General features: G+C 44.4%; 1 protein-coding gene across 1 annotated transcript in view; it reads left to right on the forward strand.

Annotated features, from left to right (window-relative positions):
- The first annotated feature begins 2,410 nt into the window (after positions 1-2,410).
- AACS (acetoacetyl-CoA synthetase) overlaps positions 2,411-18,148 on the forward strand; it is a 38,382-nt gene continuing 22,644 nt past the window's right edge. The window contains exons 1-5 of the mRNA XM_021532805.4: positions 2,411-2,657; positions 5,424-5,527; positions 8,566-8,686; positions 11,485-11,598; positions 17,460-17,557. Of these exons, the coding sequence (XP_021388480.2) occupies positions 2,540-2,657; positions 5,424-5,527; positions 8,566-8,686; positions 11,485-11,598; positions 17,460-17,557 (555 nt within the window). The 5' untranslated portion in view covers positions 2,411-2,539. The remainder of the gene's footprint in view (positions 2,658-5,423; positions 5,528-8,565; positions 8,687-11,484; positions 11,599-17,459; positions 17,558-18,148) is intronic.

An 18,148-nucleotide genomic window follows, 5' to 3' on the forward strand; every position in this document is an offset into this window, starting at 1 on the left:
GAGGCCAAGATTTCGGCAGTCAGTCTTTTCTTCCATTCAGAGTCCATAGGTTAATAAGATTTTCATTTTTGGTGATGAGGAAGAACAATTCAGTGTCCGGAGTTGGTGAATCCCCTTGATGAAATTTATGGGAACGCTGCATTGATATGGATCTGCCTCAGGATTTCCACTATATGCATCTCTGGTCGTTTATGCGATGATCAGCGCCTGGGCATCCCCGTATCTCTCCACACATGGCCCATCTCCCTGCTGAGCCACATCCTTTTACCTGTAAATCGGGTAAATCGGGTTTCAACATGCACCAGTATAACATATATCATACTAGAGATGGCGCGAATTATATCTACTACACATAACGGATGGATGGATGGATGGACGGACGGATGGATGGAAGGAAAACGCCGCTGCAAGCACCAGGGCCAGCCTGCCACCCAACACTGCCTTGCCATCCAAACCAGAGCCCTCAGTGCTATGTTACACCTTTCCTTAACAACGTGATTCCACCACCTCCCTGGGAAGTACATTGCAGTATCTAAGTGCTCTTTCTGGGAAGAAATTCTTAATGTGTCAACCTAAACCTCTCTCCTGGCGCAGCTTAAGGCTCTGTGCTGTCACTTGCTCCCTGGGAAAAGAGCCTGACCCCTCCGGTTGTCCCCTCCTGTCAGGAGCTGTGCAGAGGCACAAGGGTGCCCCTGAGCCTCCTTTTCTCCAGGCTGAGCCCCTTTCCTGGGGCTCCAGATCCTTCTCCAGCTCCCTCAGCCTCTCCTGGGGCTCCAGATCCTTCTCCAGCTCCATTCCCTTCACTGGACATGCTCTTAATGCCCCCCCTGAAGGGAGAGTCCCAGAACTGGGCACAGGACACAGGGGTCAATAGGCAGCCCCACCCTTGAGCTGTGACCCCCTCAGTAAAAATGACAAATTACAGCTTTGCTTCCAGTCCTAGCAAGGAGCACCGCGACCAAGGATGGCATCCACCAGGTGTTTGCTCAGGTGTAATTCTCCACCTGTCCCACAGCTGGCTGGCCCTAAGCTCACCCCAGAGCAGGGCAGGCTGTTCATCACCGGGGGTAAATGGTGTGGAGGGGCTGCCTGGGGGTCTGAGGCAAAACCCCCCTGCCCCTTTTGGGTTGTGAAGTGTTTATGACATTAACAGAGCTTTAAACCTGTGTGGGTGCATCCATTGCTACATGACACGCGGGCAACCAATATAACTTATCTCTCCAGCAGATTGGAGAAGATGGATTCTTCAGGCAGTTCCCCCAGAACAGGCTAAAGATCCCAAGGCCATTGAACCCTCTGGCAGCTGGACACTGGAGCTCCCATTCTGCCTTCTCCCTTATCTCTGTGCTTGGCAGGTGTCCGGCCACGGATTTCACACTTCCACTGACCTCTGAGTGCTGCCAAGGCGAGGGAGGCACGGCGGGCAGATAACGTGTTCCCATTCCGCCTCCCCGAGTCCCTTAGGCTCTGGGGAGAGTTATTTTAAAATACATCAGATTTAAGGTCTGTCTCGAGGCAAGTCAAAATTGTGGATTGTTTAAATCACATTTCCACCGCCTTCAAATTTAATAAAGGAGTTGTATTCTGGTAGCACAAAAATCTGAATGACATGCAGAGCAAGCATACAATCTACTACACTTATTTTGCTTTCATATACAGTATGTCTGCATAATTTCCCATCAAATTCCCATTTTTGAGGTTTCCATGAATTAGAAGCAAAACCATGACCTTGAAAATAAGTTACATAAGCAGCATGAGTACATTGTGAATCGTGGAGTCGTTTAGGTTTTGAAAGACCCTTAAAGATACGGACTAGTGAATTTCACGTTAAGTGCTTTATTCCAACCAGTTTCCAGCTGAAATCAGTTGCTGCAAAATCTCGATGGTCACTCGCAAAGCCCACATTTAGAAAGCAGAGCAGCAATATTAAGTTTTAATCCAAGGAGCAAGCTGTGTAGCCTGGGAGCGTTACACAAGCGCAGCTGCGATGGCGAGGCCACGGAGAAACGCGTTTCTCGCCTCATTTTTGGGTCAAAGACACTTGTTGCTACTTCTTCACGCTTTCTCGGGGGAAAAACAAACAGAGCGGCGGTGATTTTGAGGCGTAAAGCGCCAAGTGATGGTTCCTCCCGGTGTCGTCTGGTGACCTTTAGAGGCGCGGGGCGGCTCTCGGGTGTCCGCTCCTCCGTTCATCCCGCACCTCCCGGGGCTGCGGCGCGGTGACCCCGCTGTGCCCGGGCTGTCCCCGCCGCCCTTCCCCGCTGTGCCCGGGCTGTCCCCGCCGCCCTTCCCCGCTGTGCCCGGGCTGTCCCCGCTGCCCCCGCTGCCCTTCCCCGCCGCCCTCTGGGCGGGCGGGGCGCACCGCCCCGCACTTTTCTCTGCGGCGGAGGGTTACGGAGTGATGCGATCGCTGTCGCCTTTAAAGCGTGCGCACGGAGCGGAGCCCGCAGTCAGCGCCGGGGCGCGGCCGGAGCGCTGCGGTTCGGGCCGGTGCCTGCGGGACGGACGGTGCTCGCCTCGCTCCACTGCCGCCGCCAACATGTCCCGGGAGCCCGAGATCATGGAGTCGCAGGTGATGTGGGAGCCTGACACCAAGCGCAACACCCACATGGACCGGTTCCGCGCCGCCGTGGCCAGCAGCTGTGGGATCCGCCTGGGTGAGCGCTGGGCGGGGGCCGGCGGCGCTTCCCGGCGCCGTGCTCGGGCTGTGGGGGCCGGCAGCGCTGCCTCCCCGGGCTGTTCTCAGCGTGGGCATGGGCAGGTGTGAGGCCCATCCGTGTGCCGGTCTCGCTCGCCGTGGGTGCCCTCCGGGCATGTGGGCACCGAGCTGCGGGTGGGATGCTCTGCTTGAGCCCCAGCCGGAGGCCTCGGGGCAGCATCCGCGGAGTGGAGGCACATGCGGATGGGAAGGGCAAACAGCCTCATCTGCGCCTGCTGCTGCTGCCGCAGCCCCGGCAGCGCTACCTGCGGATGCTCCCGGTGTGCGGCCAGCAGCGGCACCGGAGCCACTTCGTGCTTGAAAGGGATATGGGCAGGCGGGATCACCATGGTAAGCCTTAGCGTGATCCTTCAGCAGCAGCGGCATGTGAGAGTGGAGATATGGTCCTTTCAACGTGGAGAGTACGTGTCTTATGACAGGCACGCTGGGAGGTGAATGGGGATGCGTAAGCTTGTTCGGTAGTGGAAGCTGCTCTGCATCTTCCACGGCTCTTGAGCTGCCATCCCTGCTTTGTGCTTGTTCAGAAATACCTGTGTGGCTGTGACGATGTGTGTGGTTCTCTGATTTAGAAATAACCTGTTGCCTCTGAAATGAGGCCCGCTTTGAGCAGGGGTTTGATGTCCTGAGGTGTTTCCATCTCAAGAGTGTTGTTTTTTCCTTAAGTGCTGGCTGTAGGTTTCCGTGTCTCCCAGGCTGTCAGGATTTAGTGGTGCTGGGTAAACCTCAGTGTGCGAGGAAGTCAAACTCTTCAGTTCTGACTAGTTCATTTTATATTGTTCTAAGTATTTGGGGGCTGTATAAGCTGCTTGTGTAGCTTTCCTGTAATCTGATGGCGGGTGAAAGGAGTAGCTTTGGCAAGTGGCTTGGAAGTTTGTCAGTCTAGTCTGTGTGTCAGTGGTGTGAGCATACAATCAAAAACAAATGCAGTTTCAGATGGGCTGCCTGTGTTTATGGCTGAAACAACCAGAACTCTTTTCATCCCACTGGGAAGTGGCTTTATTGGAAGGTGGACTCTTGTGTATATTTAGAAACCTTTGTCAGCTTTCATTAGGCTTGCACTGGTGCTTGTTGGCGTGAGTGCTATTGACAACAAAGAATGGATGCTCTCCAACATTAAGATCTGGACTCTCTGAGGAGAGCTATGGGCAATATGGTCCCCTAGACAATGGTTCTGCTGGGCCCTGGAAATGTAATAACAAAATACAGTGTTTGATTGCTGAGTAGCAGGCCTGTGCCCTGAAGGACATACATGCTGAAGCTTATTTGGAACAAACTGCTGTAAGAAACCAAATTAGTAGTGACCTGTAGCTTCTTGCACATAGCAAATTATTTGGACAGGTGGTACAATTGAGTTTTGAAGGAGGAAGTGGAAAATTCTTCTTGTGGAATTCTTCTTGTGTCAAGTCTTATCTCTGTGCAGCTGAAGTGTGGAGTAGAGGGTAGTGATGAGTAACTCTGGAGTGTAAAAAGGGTGTGTAGAAGCTGGGATTTGGGCAATATGTGGATAAAATCTGCGTTATGGAGGAGAGTCTTTGCCTTGTCTATCAATAATACCTAGGGGATAATCTCACTTGGATGGAAAGGACAGACTGGGTGGGGAAACAGTTAAGCATTGGCTAAGTGTGAGTAACAGTGCAGAGATGGTTTTGAATATTTTTTTTTTTTAAAAGCTGGAAGATGCCTTCCTTGTAGAAAAGGGATTGCAAAGATGACTTTTGCAGCAATTGGCTGGATAACAGGCTGAAAAAACAGAGATAATTGATGAAAATGCCTTTGAGTGGTTTAGCTGAAAGCATCAAACAGGGAACAGTTGGCAGAGCAGGAAACTTACTGTCACTGATGGCAGAAACATTTAATTGGCTGCTGGCATAGCTTCAGATACTGTGGACACGATGAGGGAATGTCACTTCCAAGCTTGCAATGGGAATTGGCTTCAGTTATTCATACCTAGAACTGCTTTACACTAAATTTCAGCATTTAGTGTGTGTTTTGGGGTTTGTTTTGCATGCTTCAGGTTACTCCATGTGCCTCACAATCAGGTAAGACTTCAGCTGCTTATTTGCATGTTCTTAATGGCAGGCCATATTTTTAATATTTATCTAGTAAGCATATTGTTCAACTTCATTCATGCTGTTTCAGCATGAAGAGGTGAGCTGCAGTTTGTCAGACTTCATATTCACTGAAAATTAGATGTGCTTCCTGTGACAGTGATGTTGATGCCACAGTTGGATAAAGAGTGCCTCTAATCTCTGTGTCCCTGAGCCATCAGAAGTCTTTGGCCCCTGGCTGGGACCTTGCAGCAAACATCCCTTGTCAGGAAGCCTTGGTTATCTTTTGCTGTGTGAAAGTGTCCTGTTGATGGATAGGAAGTGTCAACAAGCAGGACTTGTTTCATCTTCAGTTGCACTGATGGGAGGGGGGTGTGTGTAGGCATTGCAGGGAGTTATTAGAAAAGGTCACTGTCTCTGTGGTGGCAAATGGCTCAGGACAGTCAGGTGAAGTGGTGCCATTGTTCAGGTGTGCAGGTGGACTCTGCTGGTTCTGCAGTCACTTGCTTCAAGCAGAAGTGATCCACTCCATGGTCAGATTTATCAACCTAATAGTTTTGACCACAGATTTTCTTTATATGGGATATCCCTAATTGCAGTTTGTATTGATCCCTGTAATTCTCTGCATAATGCTGACACATATCTCTTGCTTCCAGCCAACTATGATGATTTATACCAGTGGTCAGTGGAGTCCTACTCAGACTTCTGGGCAGAATTCTGGAAGTACAGTAACATCATCTGCTCTCGCCTCTACGATGAGGTAAGTTCACTGCTTATCTTGCAGCAAGTGTAACACAAAGGGGAAATAAACTGATGTTACAATCAACCTTTTGACCTCTTCTTGGAACTCTGGGAAGTGATACAAGGAATTGGCCTAGTCCTGAATTTCCTGGTGTGGTGGATGGTGGTGTTCTGTTGCTGGTACACTTCAGAACGGTGAAGCCCTGAGTTTTGTTCTCCTAAGCAGTTCTGTAGTGTCCTTGTGCTCTTGCACACCTTGTCATTCCTGGCTGCTCGTGGGGAGTCTGCCACTGCACTGCCTTCTGCCTTCGGGTTGTGCTGGTGGAATATCATCCTGGTTTTGTAAATGCTGGCATTCTGTCAAGTTCATGTTTGCCTTTCCTGAGTCACTTTGCCTGATAAGCACGTGTGCTGCACTCTGGCTTTGTAGAACTGGTTATGGAAGCTCCTGCAGTCAGGTGCAGGCTTGAAATATCTCTGGGGGAATGGTGGTGGTTGAACACAAGCATGGGTGGGTTACCAGACAGTGCCACAAAGTTCCTTTGGAAGAAAGGTGACTCTGCAGATCTTGCCAACGGAGCCCTTGCATAGTCCTGATGTGGGATATCAACATCACCCTGTGATTTTCCATCTGAGGGAGATGTTGGGCTGTGAACACCTTGATGCAGTGGAACCTTCCTGGGATTTAGCTGGGAGGACTGGGCTTGTCTTAATGCCTGGATTCCATCTGTTCCAGAGCCCCCAGAGTACTGGCAGTAGTCCTGCAGAGGGGGCTGGCAAGTTTCTTTTGACTTTTCCTGTTTTACTGATTTCTGTACTGATGAGATTAGATCAAGTGGTTCTTCCTGCCTTGGAACTATGTGCTCAGAGGTCTTGTTTAATGTGACCCACCCTTCAGAAGTGTAAGAACTAGCCTGCTTTTTGAAGTGTGTGGTCTGAGCCCTATGAACACTTAAACTTTTTCATTTTCTGTAGATGCTAGTTCAAACTCTGGGAACTGTCAGAGTAACTGAGCTGGTCTCTAGTAGCTAGAGGGCTGAAAAGTTTGATTTGAAGTTTCTTACAGATTGAGCCTGGCTGTCTGCTGGAAGTAAGCATTATGTTTTGAAGTAAATGCAATTTTTAATGAAACATAGTTGACTCTTTTGTTCCCAAGCAGTGAAATAGCTCCTACTTCCATTTCTTAAAATTACTTGGGTCATGCTAAGAAAAGCAATGAAACCTTGTGAACAAAGAATAGATGCAGCCAGGATTTTATTTAATCCTAGTAAAAGTTCTAAATATGGGATGTAGATGTGCTGATGTTGCTCTGTAGCAGTTGACATCTGTCACCTGTGACATGAGCAGAGGAACTTCAGTGAGCAGAGCTGAGCTGGCAGGGCAGCACTGGCACTGGAAATTCAACTTAGAGGCTGCTGGTTTTGAATGAAGGATGTCTCTGAATTTCTGCTTTTGCTGTGAGAAACCCCTGACACCTGTTGGTCCTGTGGAAGGGCCTCTGAGGGAGGGATCAGGCTGTTCATCTAACAAAGTACCACTGCCCAAGCTTGAGCTTAACTAGGAGGCAAAGCCGTTGCCTGGGCAGAAAATATTGGAGTGTGAGTCCAGCTCCTTTGTGCTTGTGGAGCTCTTGGAAGCTCTGGGAAGGATTTTTTCCCACTTCAAAAAAATAACCAGTTATTTTGGATCTTGTCCTGGAAAATGTTGGAAGCATTCTGCTCACTTTTCTTCAAGCTGAGGAAGTCAGAAATGAGTCAGTTTTAAGAGCAGCTTTAATTGCTGCAGTAATGTATGTTAGTATAAAAATCATTTGTGCAGCCTGAGTTGATATTGATGTTAACTCAGTTGATGTTAACTCAGTTCTTGCCAATTGTTAGGAGCAAAGAAATCTGAGCTCCCTCTTTTAGAAAATACGTTTGAAATGAAATAATGCAGTAGTGCACTTCTGCATGAATTTCGCTTAAGAGTTAATTTTAATATTTTCTCCAGTACATATGTACCCTGCTCTCAAAGCATAAAACCATTGGGTTTTCTGGAATGGGATGTATTTTGGTGCTTGCTTGGCTTTCAGAAGAGCCTTTCACTTGGGCTGAAGGAATGCTGTTTCTGTAATGTATGTGCAATCCATGAGAGAGAACCTGAGGGTATAAACTGAAGCTTTCAAAAACACAACTCTAAAATAAAGCTTCTATTTAAAGATTTCCAAAGAAATGTGCTGCTGAGCAGCTGAATCACTAAGCAGAGGGGCATTTTGGGAGCAATTTAGACCTCTGGCTAATGCTAAGGAGCTCTTTACCTATCAGTGTTATTAAAGCTAGTCTTAACTGTGACTTATGAAGGGGTATTTAATATTTTGAGGCTTAATCAGTTCAAGATGGGGGAAGTTTTTTCAGCTGACTATATTTTGGATTATTTTTCATTGCATTAAATTCTTTACATGTCTTAGCCCTAAGTGGGGAGTTATTTAATACAGGTTTATGAGGTTGTTGGATTGTGTTAATCCTAAAAAAATGGAGAACTTTAATAAAAAACGGAGTCCCTTCAGTTACATTTGACTCTACAATTAACTATTTTGAATTACCAGTGTGTTAGGGTCTCTGTGCCCTGTGGCTGTGGTGGGGAAGGGTGGATGCTCACGTCTCCCAAAGAGGGAGGCTGGCTCAGGGTTCAAATGTGCTGTAGCTCAGTCCCTGTTTGGGCTGTTCCTGGGGGCAAACCCTCTGTGTTTTCCTGAGTTCTGTGTGCCTCTCCTTCTCTGGGTGTAGTCACAACGGTTTGTTTTACTTGTGTGCTAAAGGCTGGTCCAAAGGTAGAGCTGTCAGCAAGGAACTTTCCCTGGTTTTGTTGTAATGACATATTTGCACATGACAGTTGACAAATAATTAAATTTTCCAGGCCTCTCATTACCGGATCATTGTCTGTTTGCCATCTCTAAGCTGGGAGAGGTGATTCTTGCCTAATAAAGTCTGCAAAGAGCTTGGAATGGATCAGTTGACTCTACACAATGCTGTGAAAAAGCAATTCTGTTTGATTTCTCCGGGAATGTGTTTCTTTCAGGTGGTGGATACATCCAAAAGTATTGCAGATATCCCCGAGTGGTTCAAGGGCAGCCGGCTGAACTATGCAGAGAATCTCCTGAAGCACAAGGACAATGACAAGATTGCACTCTACGCAGCAAGTAAGGGAAACTAATGCCTCGTATTTCTCTGCTGCTCTCAGGACTAGGCCTTATGAAACATGGAAATAAACTGGTTTGGATGAGGAAAAAAAGGGTGATAAAGTCAGTAACACTGCACAGTCTGTGATACAGCTCTGCAAAAAAAAAATGCTCTGGGAATATAGATCTGGAAAATCCTTTGCAAGTTTAAATGAAGTTTTCTTAGAATGTGCTCACTTGCATTGAGGTAGTGGAGGTCATGCTGTGTTTAACATCACTCAGTGTTTGAGGTATTGTTTCACATTTGTCTTTAACACCTACTGCTTGCCTACAGGAAGTATTTTGGCACTGTAGCTTAATGTGTCTTCCTATGCCTTTTATTTTGGGAATACTGAGAGCTACATAGGGTTTAGGCAGGAATTAACTCTGATTTTGGCACCACAGAAACAACAGTTATGTGCTTGGAAGACTTGGAATTTTACTTTTTGGAGCACTAAATCTCAGTCTTAATTTTTGTTATGCAAAGATTTGAGCCTAGTAAAATCTGTTTACACTCATAAGGATGGACATAGAAGCGACTTTTTGTTGTCTGCTGACTTTGGTAACTTTTAAAACATGTTCTAATCTTGTTGGGTGGGATTAACTTGTGTGCAGGTGTGTGAGTGCTTCCTTAGGGAGCTACATTTGGGGCTTCCCTTCTGCTGGACCTAATCCTTACCATGAGACTGAGCAAGCAGTGATGCTTCTTAAAAGCTTATCAGTGAACAATGAAGCCTTGCAGCTCCTCAGTAGAGAAAATGGTGCAAGACTCTGCATTGATTGTGTAGGTGTTAAAAATCTTAGTTTGATTTTAGTGACATGGGAATCAGTTTTTTGAGCTACAAATAAATTGTTTTTAAACAGCTGTGTGAGACAACAATCACATTCTGCAAGATTATTGCTGGGGAAATTCTTATCAGTTACATTTCACTGGTTAGAGGTGTTGAATATTGAAATATTGCTCTCGTATTTATTAAAATCAACTACCAGTTCAAAGAGAATGGTGAGATCTGTGGCCCAGTTTTGTTGGAGTAAGAATTGATCTGGTAAAGTCTGATGGAAATGAGGTTTGTAACCAAAAGCTGGCTTTAAAGTAATTGGACTCATCACTTTCAGATTTTGAGATCATTAGAAAAGCTTCTTATCTATTATTTAGTGGAAGAAAAAAAAGTCACTGTAGTTGAGTGCATCTTCTGGAGCACCTGAAAGCCAAATATTGGTTATGAAGTCAGTTCTAAATGTATGTAGAATTGATGTGATTGATTTGTTAATGTTAAAAGCTAAACATGCGACTTGGGAAGGTGGAGTTAAATATTGTCACCTCAAAATATCACAGGAATTATCAACTCAGTGAATTGCTTGGTTTGACATGTGGTTATTGTTCTGTAGGTCTTTTTGTCAGGAAGTCATGGGGTGTATCAGAGACTCACGTAATCACAGGTAGTGACAGCAAAAGGAGCAAAACCATTTTCTGGTTGATTGTAGTATGAATGCTGGAATGAACAGTTGGCTCCTCTGTGGTGAGCAGACTTCCACCTGCATCTCCTTTGTGACCTTCTGTGTTTAATCTTCTTAAGACCTCTTAAGTCAGAGCATTTCTTGCTAACTCCCTGCTGCTGGCTCAGAGTGGTGGTTTGGGGGCCTGGCTCAGGTTTGTGTTCACTGGGGATGATTCTGTAGGAGCCGTGTGGATGTCACAGGGCATAGGAATGTAAATGTAATTTTCCTAAACAATTTCACTTGTCACTGGCTCCCATGGTGAGTCTTTTTTGTGACTCCCTTCTCCTGGGGCTGTAATCATGGAGCAGGATCAGTGCCTCATTTCCTGTGGCTCTGTTGGCAGTCTCTGCTCAGTTTATGAACTGCGTGGAACAGGGACGTGGGCATGGCCTGCCCCCTTGCTCTGGAAGTCCAGACTTACTGCTGTGAAGGTCTAAGAAGGCAAAAGAGTAAAAAATGCCATTCCCTGCTCAAGGCAGGCAGTCTGAGGGCAGCTGTTCTGAAAGGAGCAGGGTGCAGCTCACCTTTCCTGGGGCATCCTTGACACGTGTGTCTTCATGGGAAGTGCTGGCTGGTGAAAACAGGACAGCAGTCACACTGAGGAGGTACAGGAAGGGACTTCAAGATGACAGATTTTTGCTTTCATAACATTTGGCTTTGTTTGTTTGATTTGTTTCACGAGTGATTTGTTAAGAGCTTATGTAACACCTGACATTCATTACAATAGGGAAAGCACCCTGCAGATCCTTTCAGAGGTGAGTTGAGTCCGCTTTAATTTGTTTGCTTTGTGCTATGTTGGCAGAGGCAGATGTTCCAAAAGCACATCAAAAGTCAGGCCTGGATGTGCATGATTTTCTAGTCACTGACTTGCTGTAATAAAACCTGAACTTGGCAGCTTGTGCTGCTTCCTAGACCTGATGAGAAAACTGAGCAAAAAGGGAAAATGAGGTTCTTGCCAGGGTAGAAATTAGCTTTGGTGAGTGCAATCAATTTCCATCAATCCTCCTTGAGAGCACACCTTTCTCCAGTGAATAGTTTGTGTTTTTGCAGAGGTGTTTATCTTCAGAAATGCTCTCATGCCTACTGAACAAATACCACTGATTAATACTCGATTCCCATTAAAAAGAAGAGGTTTTGGTGCCGCATAAGAGAACTCCAAAAGTGAAAATATTGATATTAGAGTTCCCTTATAATTGCTTTCTACTAGGATTAGTTATTTGTACTAGACTCATGTTTCAATGCCCGATTTCTGACTGATTGCCTTAATTTTCTTTCCTCAGGGGAAGGCAAAGAAGAAATCCTCAAAGTTACTTTTGAAGAACTGAGACAAGCTGTAGCTTTGTATGCTGCAGCCATGAGGAAGATGGGAGTAAAAGTAGGAGACAGAGTTGTGGGTGAGTAATTTTTTTAAGGGACAGGAGGTGGAATTTTTCCTTGAAGTGTGTGAGTAGTCAGTTACAGAAACATGCCTGTGAAATAGTGTTTCACAGAAAAATTCACATAAACTTTGTAAAGAAAAGGCTCTAGTGCTGCTGTATTTAGATTTGTAGGAAAAACATTTCTAGAGGGAAGGAACCTGGATTAGCCTGTAGGTTCTGTAGCACTGAAGGGGGAAGAGATGAGAGTTAGAACCCTGTGGTCCTTGCAGCATCTTCTGCAGCAGCATTTCCTGTCAAGAGACTGTCATGTGTGGTTTTCTCTATAAACAGGTTTTTGTCCTGTGAGCTGCTTGTCCAGGCTTGGAAGGGAGTTACATTTATTTCTAAATTGCTGGGTTTGATCTCCCAGCTGAGCTGCTTCACCTCTGTTTTGTGTGCTCTGTGATACTCTTCAATTTGTCAGTGCAGTGCAAGTCAGAACTGCAATATCCTTGAAACTCCTTGGCTCAAGGCAGTTCTACCTGGCAGTTCTGGTGTTTGTATAATTGTGCTGCTGGAATCCCATGTTCTTTGAGCAACACTTGACCATTATCCTAAATAAGTGTGTGTAAATTCTTACATGATGCAAGCTCACAGTGATGAAACTCTTGTTTTGTTTTCTGCATGCTGCAAACTTGATCATGTGTCTTGAAAACTAAATTTTAAACCCACAGCTATGACCTGGAAATGTAAATCTACTCAGTAGAGCTCATTTCTTGCATGTGGTACAAGTGTGCTCTGGAACTGGAAACATGAAATTATCATAGCTGGTGGCTTGGTTTTTAACATGGAATTAGAGCTAAATCCTTAATTAGGTATGAGCCATACAGTGAAGTTTGTATGAACCATAGAGTGAAGTTGAGAAGGTTTGTTTGAATGAAAATGGAGATGCTAGAATTTTATCTCAGTTTTCAGCCTTAATGCTGTCATGTTCATATCTGACCATTTCTTGAGCAGCAGCAGCAGGGAAAATGTACTTTGAAGCTGGAGAAAACATGGTCTTGAAATAAGGCTGTAGCCTGTGCTGCTGATAATGCTATTATAATTTTAGTAACAGTTCCTTTTGGCTAATGACTGTTGTGTTTAGCACTGCAGGCTGTCTGATTTTTGAGTTTTTCTTGTTTTGGTGGCTAGCTTGCCTCTCATTTAAATTAAAATACATGGTTGTTACTTTTTTAAAGTATTAATAAAGTAATTTCAGATACTTCTATGGGGGTCTAAATTTCTTTCCTATGTTTCTCTGCTATGCCAGAGGATATTTGCAGTCATTGGAAGAGCTCAAGTGTAACATTGCAGAGGCTGAAGCTTCCCAAACTGAGTGGGGCAAGAGGCATTAAGTGTTGGGTGGGGAAGCTGGAGTCCTACACCCACTTTTGGTATCAAAAATCAGGCTCTCCAAAACTTGCCAGAATCCAGGGGGATGTAATTTTCCCCAAAATTTAGAGCAGATGGCAGAGGGAGAGGCAATTCTTGCTGTGCTTCCTAGTAGTAAACACAGGGCATGCTTCTCTTGCTTCTGAAAAATCAGGTTTTAAATGGAAAGGAGGTATTCTATGAACTTCATTACAGCTGCCTACCATATAGTCAGCCTGAGAGGTTCTGACACTCTTTGTTGACACTTTCTCCTAAAATCTGAGCTGTTACAATTACACATGAGACTTTTACTGTTGTCTTCCTGTGAGTTTCATCTCCACGCTTTGCTGCCTCTAAGACAAGGCTGCTTTAACTTCTCATTACACTTAACATACCCCCTAGTTTGTTCAGCACAATTTATGGTTGCATCATGACAGTAATAGGATGTTGGAGCTGGAGGTGGGTGGGTGTGGGTGGACAGGCAGTAGTGTCAGCACTTTTTTTTAGCTTGATTTCATTCCATTCTTCCCCTTCCATCACTGAGAGTACTTAACAGTGAATGTAATTGAAGCAGATGTGTTGTGAAACATATTTCTTCCTCTGAAGATGTCTTGCAGTACTGTCAGTGATGCTTGAACAGTTGGAAGAAGCATAGAATACCTACTGCAAGCTGCCCAGATCCACATGTGAGGTACTCCTGGTTTCCCAGTGGCCATCTGGCAAATAATGTCTAGAATAAGAACAAAACACAACTGGGAGGATGTTTCTCCTCTCTGGGTTGCTTCTACTCTATCCCTGTAGGCAGCTTTTGCTCAGTTACAATCTGACCTTCCCCATGCCTTCACCCAAAACCATCCTCAACAAAACATCAGTGAATTACATTGTCTAAAGCTGCCATTTTATCTCTAGCAACTGTATTAGCCCTGGTTGCTTACGTGGGTTTTAAAGCTAGCTTTGTAAGAAGATTAGAGGGGCACTAATAGTTTCAGACCACAGTCATGTTAGGCAGGGTGGCCACTTGCAAGTCCTACAGGAGTAGGAAGTGCTGAAGAGGGAAAATAGGAGTCTGCTCTCTGAATTCTGCTCAGTTTGAGAGCTGGTGTACTTCAGTAATACAAGACATTGAGAAGATATTTTACTTGCTGTTCCCTATTTTCCTTACTTTCTGATTTATTCTTTCAAGGCTCAGACAAAACCTTGGATGCAGGGCCCCAGTTCAGTTGTTGATTTTTGTTTTTCTCCATGCACAAAATGGAATGTTTGGGAGCCTCTTTTTTCAAGAGGAAACCTTTATTAAACTTTATGAAGGCATTAGGTGCTTGCATGGAATGTGTCTCAGCACTCTGAGAAATCAGATTTTTGCCATAGTTTGCAGCATAATTATATCAAATTTTTGAATAACAGTTTTTGCCTATTCTGTTGGTAAAGTGCTGCAGTGTAAACAAACACATGTAAGTGTAATCTTGGTGTGTGCTAGATTAAGCAAATAGCAACTGACAGAAAATGCTGAGACACTTAGTCCTGAGCAGATCAGGCTGTAAGTGCCTCTTAAAAAAAATCCAGGCAGTATTTTTAAAATGCCACTTGTCCTGCTTGGAGATTTCACAGGTTTTATGTCAGATAAAGCTTTCATTTTTGTTTTTATGGTGACTGTATGCATTTTTATAAGTCAGGAGGAGTGCTGCTGGGACCCTTGTGTGTCATACTCTGATATTCCTGCTTGATGAGTTCCCAGCTCCTGAGTTTTGAGCCCTTTATTCAGTTGCTTTCTAGTTCACCCAAAGGAGGAAGATCCTTTTCTTTCTGGTAATAGAAAGTAGTTTTCGCCTTTCTTACCATTTTCAAGAAAGGGGTAAGGGAAATGAAGAGATAGAGAAATACCTTCTGTAGCCTTCCTCATGCTGACAAATCTCAGTTTTGATCCTTAGCTAAAATATTATCTCAAGGAGACATGGAGGCTCTAGTTAAATACATGAGCAAGCATGATAAATATTTAAATCAGCAGTACCATTATTCCTCTATAATACAGAGCTTTGGCACAGTGGTCACTGCTCTGTGATTCCTGCCTGATGTTAATCCAGCTGAAGATGCTTTTTTTTCATCCTCTTTGTCTGCAACATTCCTGTGTCTCCAGTTTTAGACACTGGGGACCTGTGGGGTGTGCTGATATCTCAGGGGGCACAGACAAATGCAGGGGGCTTGACCTGCATGGCAGTTGTGATCAGCTGGAAAATCTCAGATGTGGGAGGAAGAAAAAATTGACTTCTTTCTAAATGAGAATCTAGTTTTAATCTGAAAGACTGGCAGGAGATGTAGTTAGTGTCATTTAGCTGTTGAGAGAAAAGGAATGTGAATTCTTACTCTGCTGTGTTTGGAGCATCTCCAGCCAGAACAGACCCATAATTTTCTTTGTGGTGATGCTGGGACAAATGTGTGAGAGCCCAGAGAGCAGCAAGGCTTCTGGGGCTGGGAGAAGGCACAGAAATGCAAAATTAGTTGCTGTGCATGGTTTGTACCTTGGGGCACTTCTGGCTGGTATCCTCCAAAACTCAGCCAGCACCTCACAGCCAGCTGACAGATGAAAGCAATGATTTAATTGTCTGGCTCACAATAATCAGCAGAGACCTGTGATCTTGCCTTGAGGGCTTTTGTGTGAAGAGGTGAAAAGGAGAATTGCTTAGAACAGAACTGAGCCTTGTAAGCTGTGGCAAAGCAACAACTGCTCCAAAGCACAGGGAGAGATCTCTGTTTTCCTTGCACTCTGGCCCCCTGATGATCCCATCCAAGAAATGCTCAGTGGAAATATTTGGCATCAATTAAGGAACTGCTTTCGTCACACAAAGTGACATTTTGGTCTCTTCTGGTTCATATATTTCAAATTATTTGGGAGGAATATTTGTCTTACAAGAAAAATTGCTAAGACTTTGGGATACTGTGCCTTGCATAAACCTTGACCCAAAGGGGAAAATAGCAAAATAAACAATGCTTTTATGGGCATGAGTTTTTGCTGCACTTTATGTGCTTAAGAACTTCATGGAACAAACCACTGTAAGCTCCTGTAGGCAGTTCTAGGGAGCAATTTGTATCTTAACATGACATGAAGCTTTTATTCACAGTTGTGTGTTTTCCAGAAATTGTTGGGCTTAAGTCATAATGCTGTTTTAAAAGTTACTACTCCCAAAAGCACAGCAGCCTTCAGTAGCTGCAGTGGCCCTGCTGGTTAAAAAACTGATTTCATTGATTTTTAAATGAGGAAAATCTCAGTTTAAGACTTAAAATTCACTTTGTAAAAAAATTGAAAAAAAGGATTTTTTTTTTTCAAGTAGTGTAGAAAAACCTCACAAAAATCCAACTTGGCACCCTCCTACTTGGTAATATTAACAAACAGAAATTGCTGTTAGGATCTGTGTTCTTAGTTTCTGTCCTGAAATGTACATCCATAAAAATCCTTCTTTGAGAAGTGCCTTGCACTGGTGAGTGTATGCTGTCTGTAGATACTTGTGGTGCATCTGCAGTCTGATATTTGAGTGCTGAACAGGTTGGAAAGAATTTTTATTGCTATTTAAATTTTGCTTTCAAGTGTAGAATTCTATTTAGATGTCAGAGTACTGCTATTAGGCCTATTCCTCTGCTTTTTTCAAGTCCTTGGCCATCTTTTTGGTTGCTTAAGAAAGGTGATCTGAAACTCCAGGTTTTTGATCCACCTCAGTGTAGTTTGTGAATTCCAGTTGCACTTTTTCATTTGTGGGCTGGATTCTGATCCATGCAGACTCAGCCACCCAGCACCTTCTGGAGAGTTGCTCAAATTGAGCTCACTGAAACTAAAATCTGACTTTCTTGACACTAATTTATTCTGTATGCCGTGATAAATTGAATTTAAATCTTGAAATCTTGCTGCAAGCTAATGAGAGAAACCTGAAGAGCCACATTTATGTGGGAATGTTCCAGGGCTTGTCCCACTCTGTTACTCCCTTATCAGCTGAGACACTGGTTTTGCTTGTTTGTGTTTAAGATTACCAGACAACATTTAGCTTTGTGAAGCTGAATCTCTGCTCTTGAGCTATTTATAATATTTCCTTACAGATACTGGTTCTTTCTCTGATGGCTGTTCCTGCAATCTTGTTCTATGCCCTGCATGCTGCTGTATTCTTAGTCTCTATATACCCTAATCAATGCACTAATTTTCTCTCCCAGTTACTCTTTTCCTTGTGCTGCCCTCTTATCCTGAAAGGCTTATTAATTAAGCAGGAACATTTGTAAATTAGGAGTAATGTAGATAAAACCCCCAATACAAATATTCTTATAAATGGATTTATTACTAATTCTTTGTGTAATAACTGATTTGGCTTCAAGGTATGACATTGATTGTGTGGAAGACTCCAAAGGGTGCTTCAGTCTAGGATTTTGCATTTTTAAAACCTATTTACTGTATATATAAGTTTTTTAGTGTTGTTCCATCTCTAACCATTCCACCTCTGCCCTAGGTTACTTGCCCAACAGCGTCCACGCAGTGGAAGCAATGCTGGCTGCTGCAAGCATTGGTGCCATCTGGAGTTCCACATCCCCAGACTTTGGCATTAACGTGAGTAGCCTCAGTGCCTGTGCAGAGCAGTGTCCCGGGCTGGCATGAGGGTGATGAGTTCAGGTGGCAGAGGGTTTCTGTTCCCTTCAGCCTTGCTGCTGCCTCCTGGCACAGCTGGGCACTCCAGAGCTGGATTTGAGTGGCTTTAGCTGCTCTCTGTTGGGGTATTTTCACATGCACTTCATGATCTTGGTGAGCTTTCATTACATGAAATGTAAAAAATGAGCAGCAGTGCAGCAGAGTTGTCTGTCTTCTTCCCAAATCCTGCCCCAGGCTTAGCCACACTCCAATTTCCACAGTCCAATTTCTTAGCCAAGCACTCCCATCCTTTGCCTCCTGTCAGGGTGAACTCCGCACCACCCTGGTTGGTCTTTCCCACAGGGCTTTATTTGCCAGCAGTGAGGAATTTCATACTAATTTCACTAACCTGATCAACTCTTTTTAGTGTAGAAATAAATTCTGTCTTTGAAATGATGATGTCCAAACGGATGTGCCCTGGAAACTTTGGGAATGCATTCTTGGACTACCTTTGGAAAGTTTTTAGCACACCTCAACAATGCATTTAAATCACTTCTAAGGGGATATTAAACC

The sequence above is a fragment of the Lonchura striata genome, chromosome 15, assembly GCF_050655825.1.
Source record: "Lonchura striata isolate lonStrDom1 chromosome 15, ASM5065582v1, whole genome shotgun sequence".
In the NCBI taxonomy this organism is placed as follows: domain Eukaryota; kingdom Metazoa; phylum Chordata; class Aves; order Passeriformes; family Estrildidae; genus Lonchura; species Lonchura striata.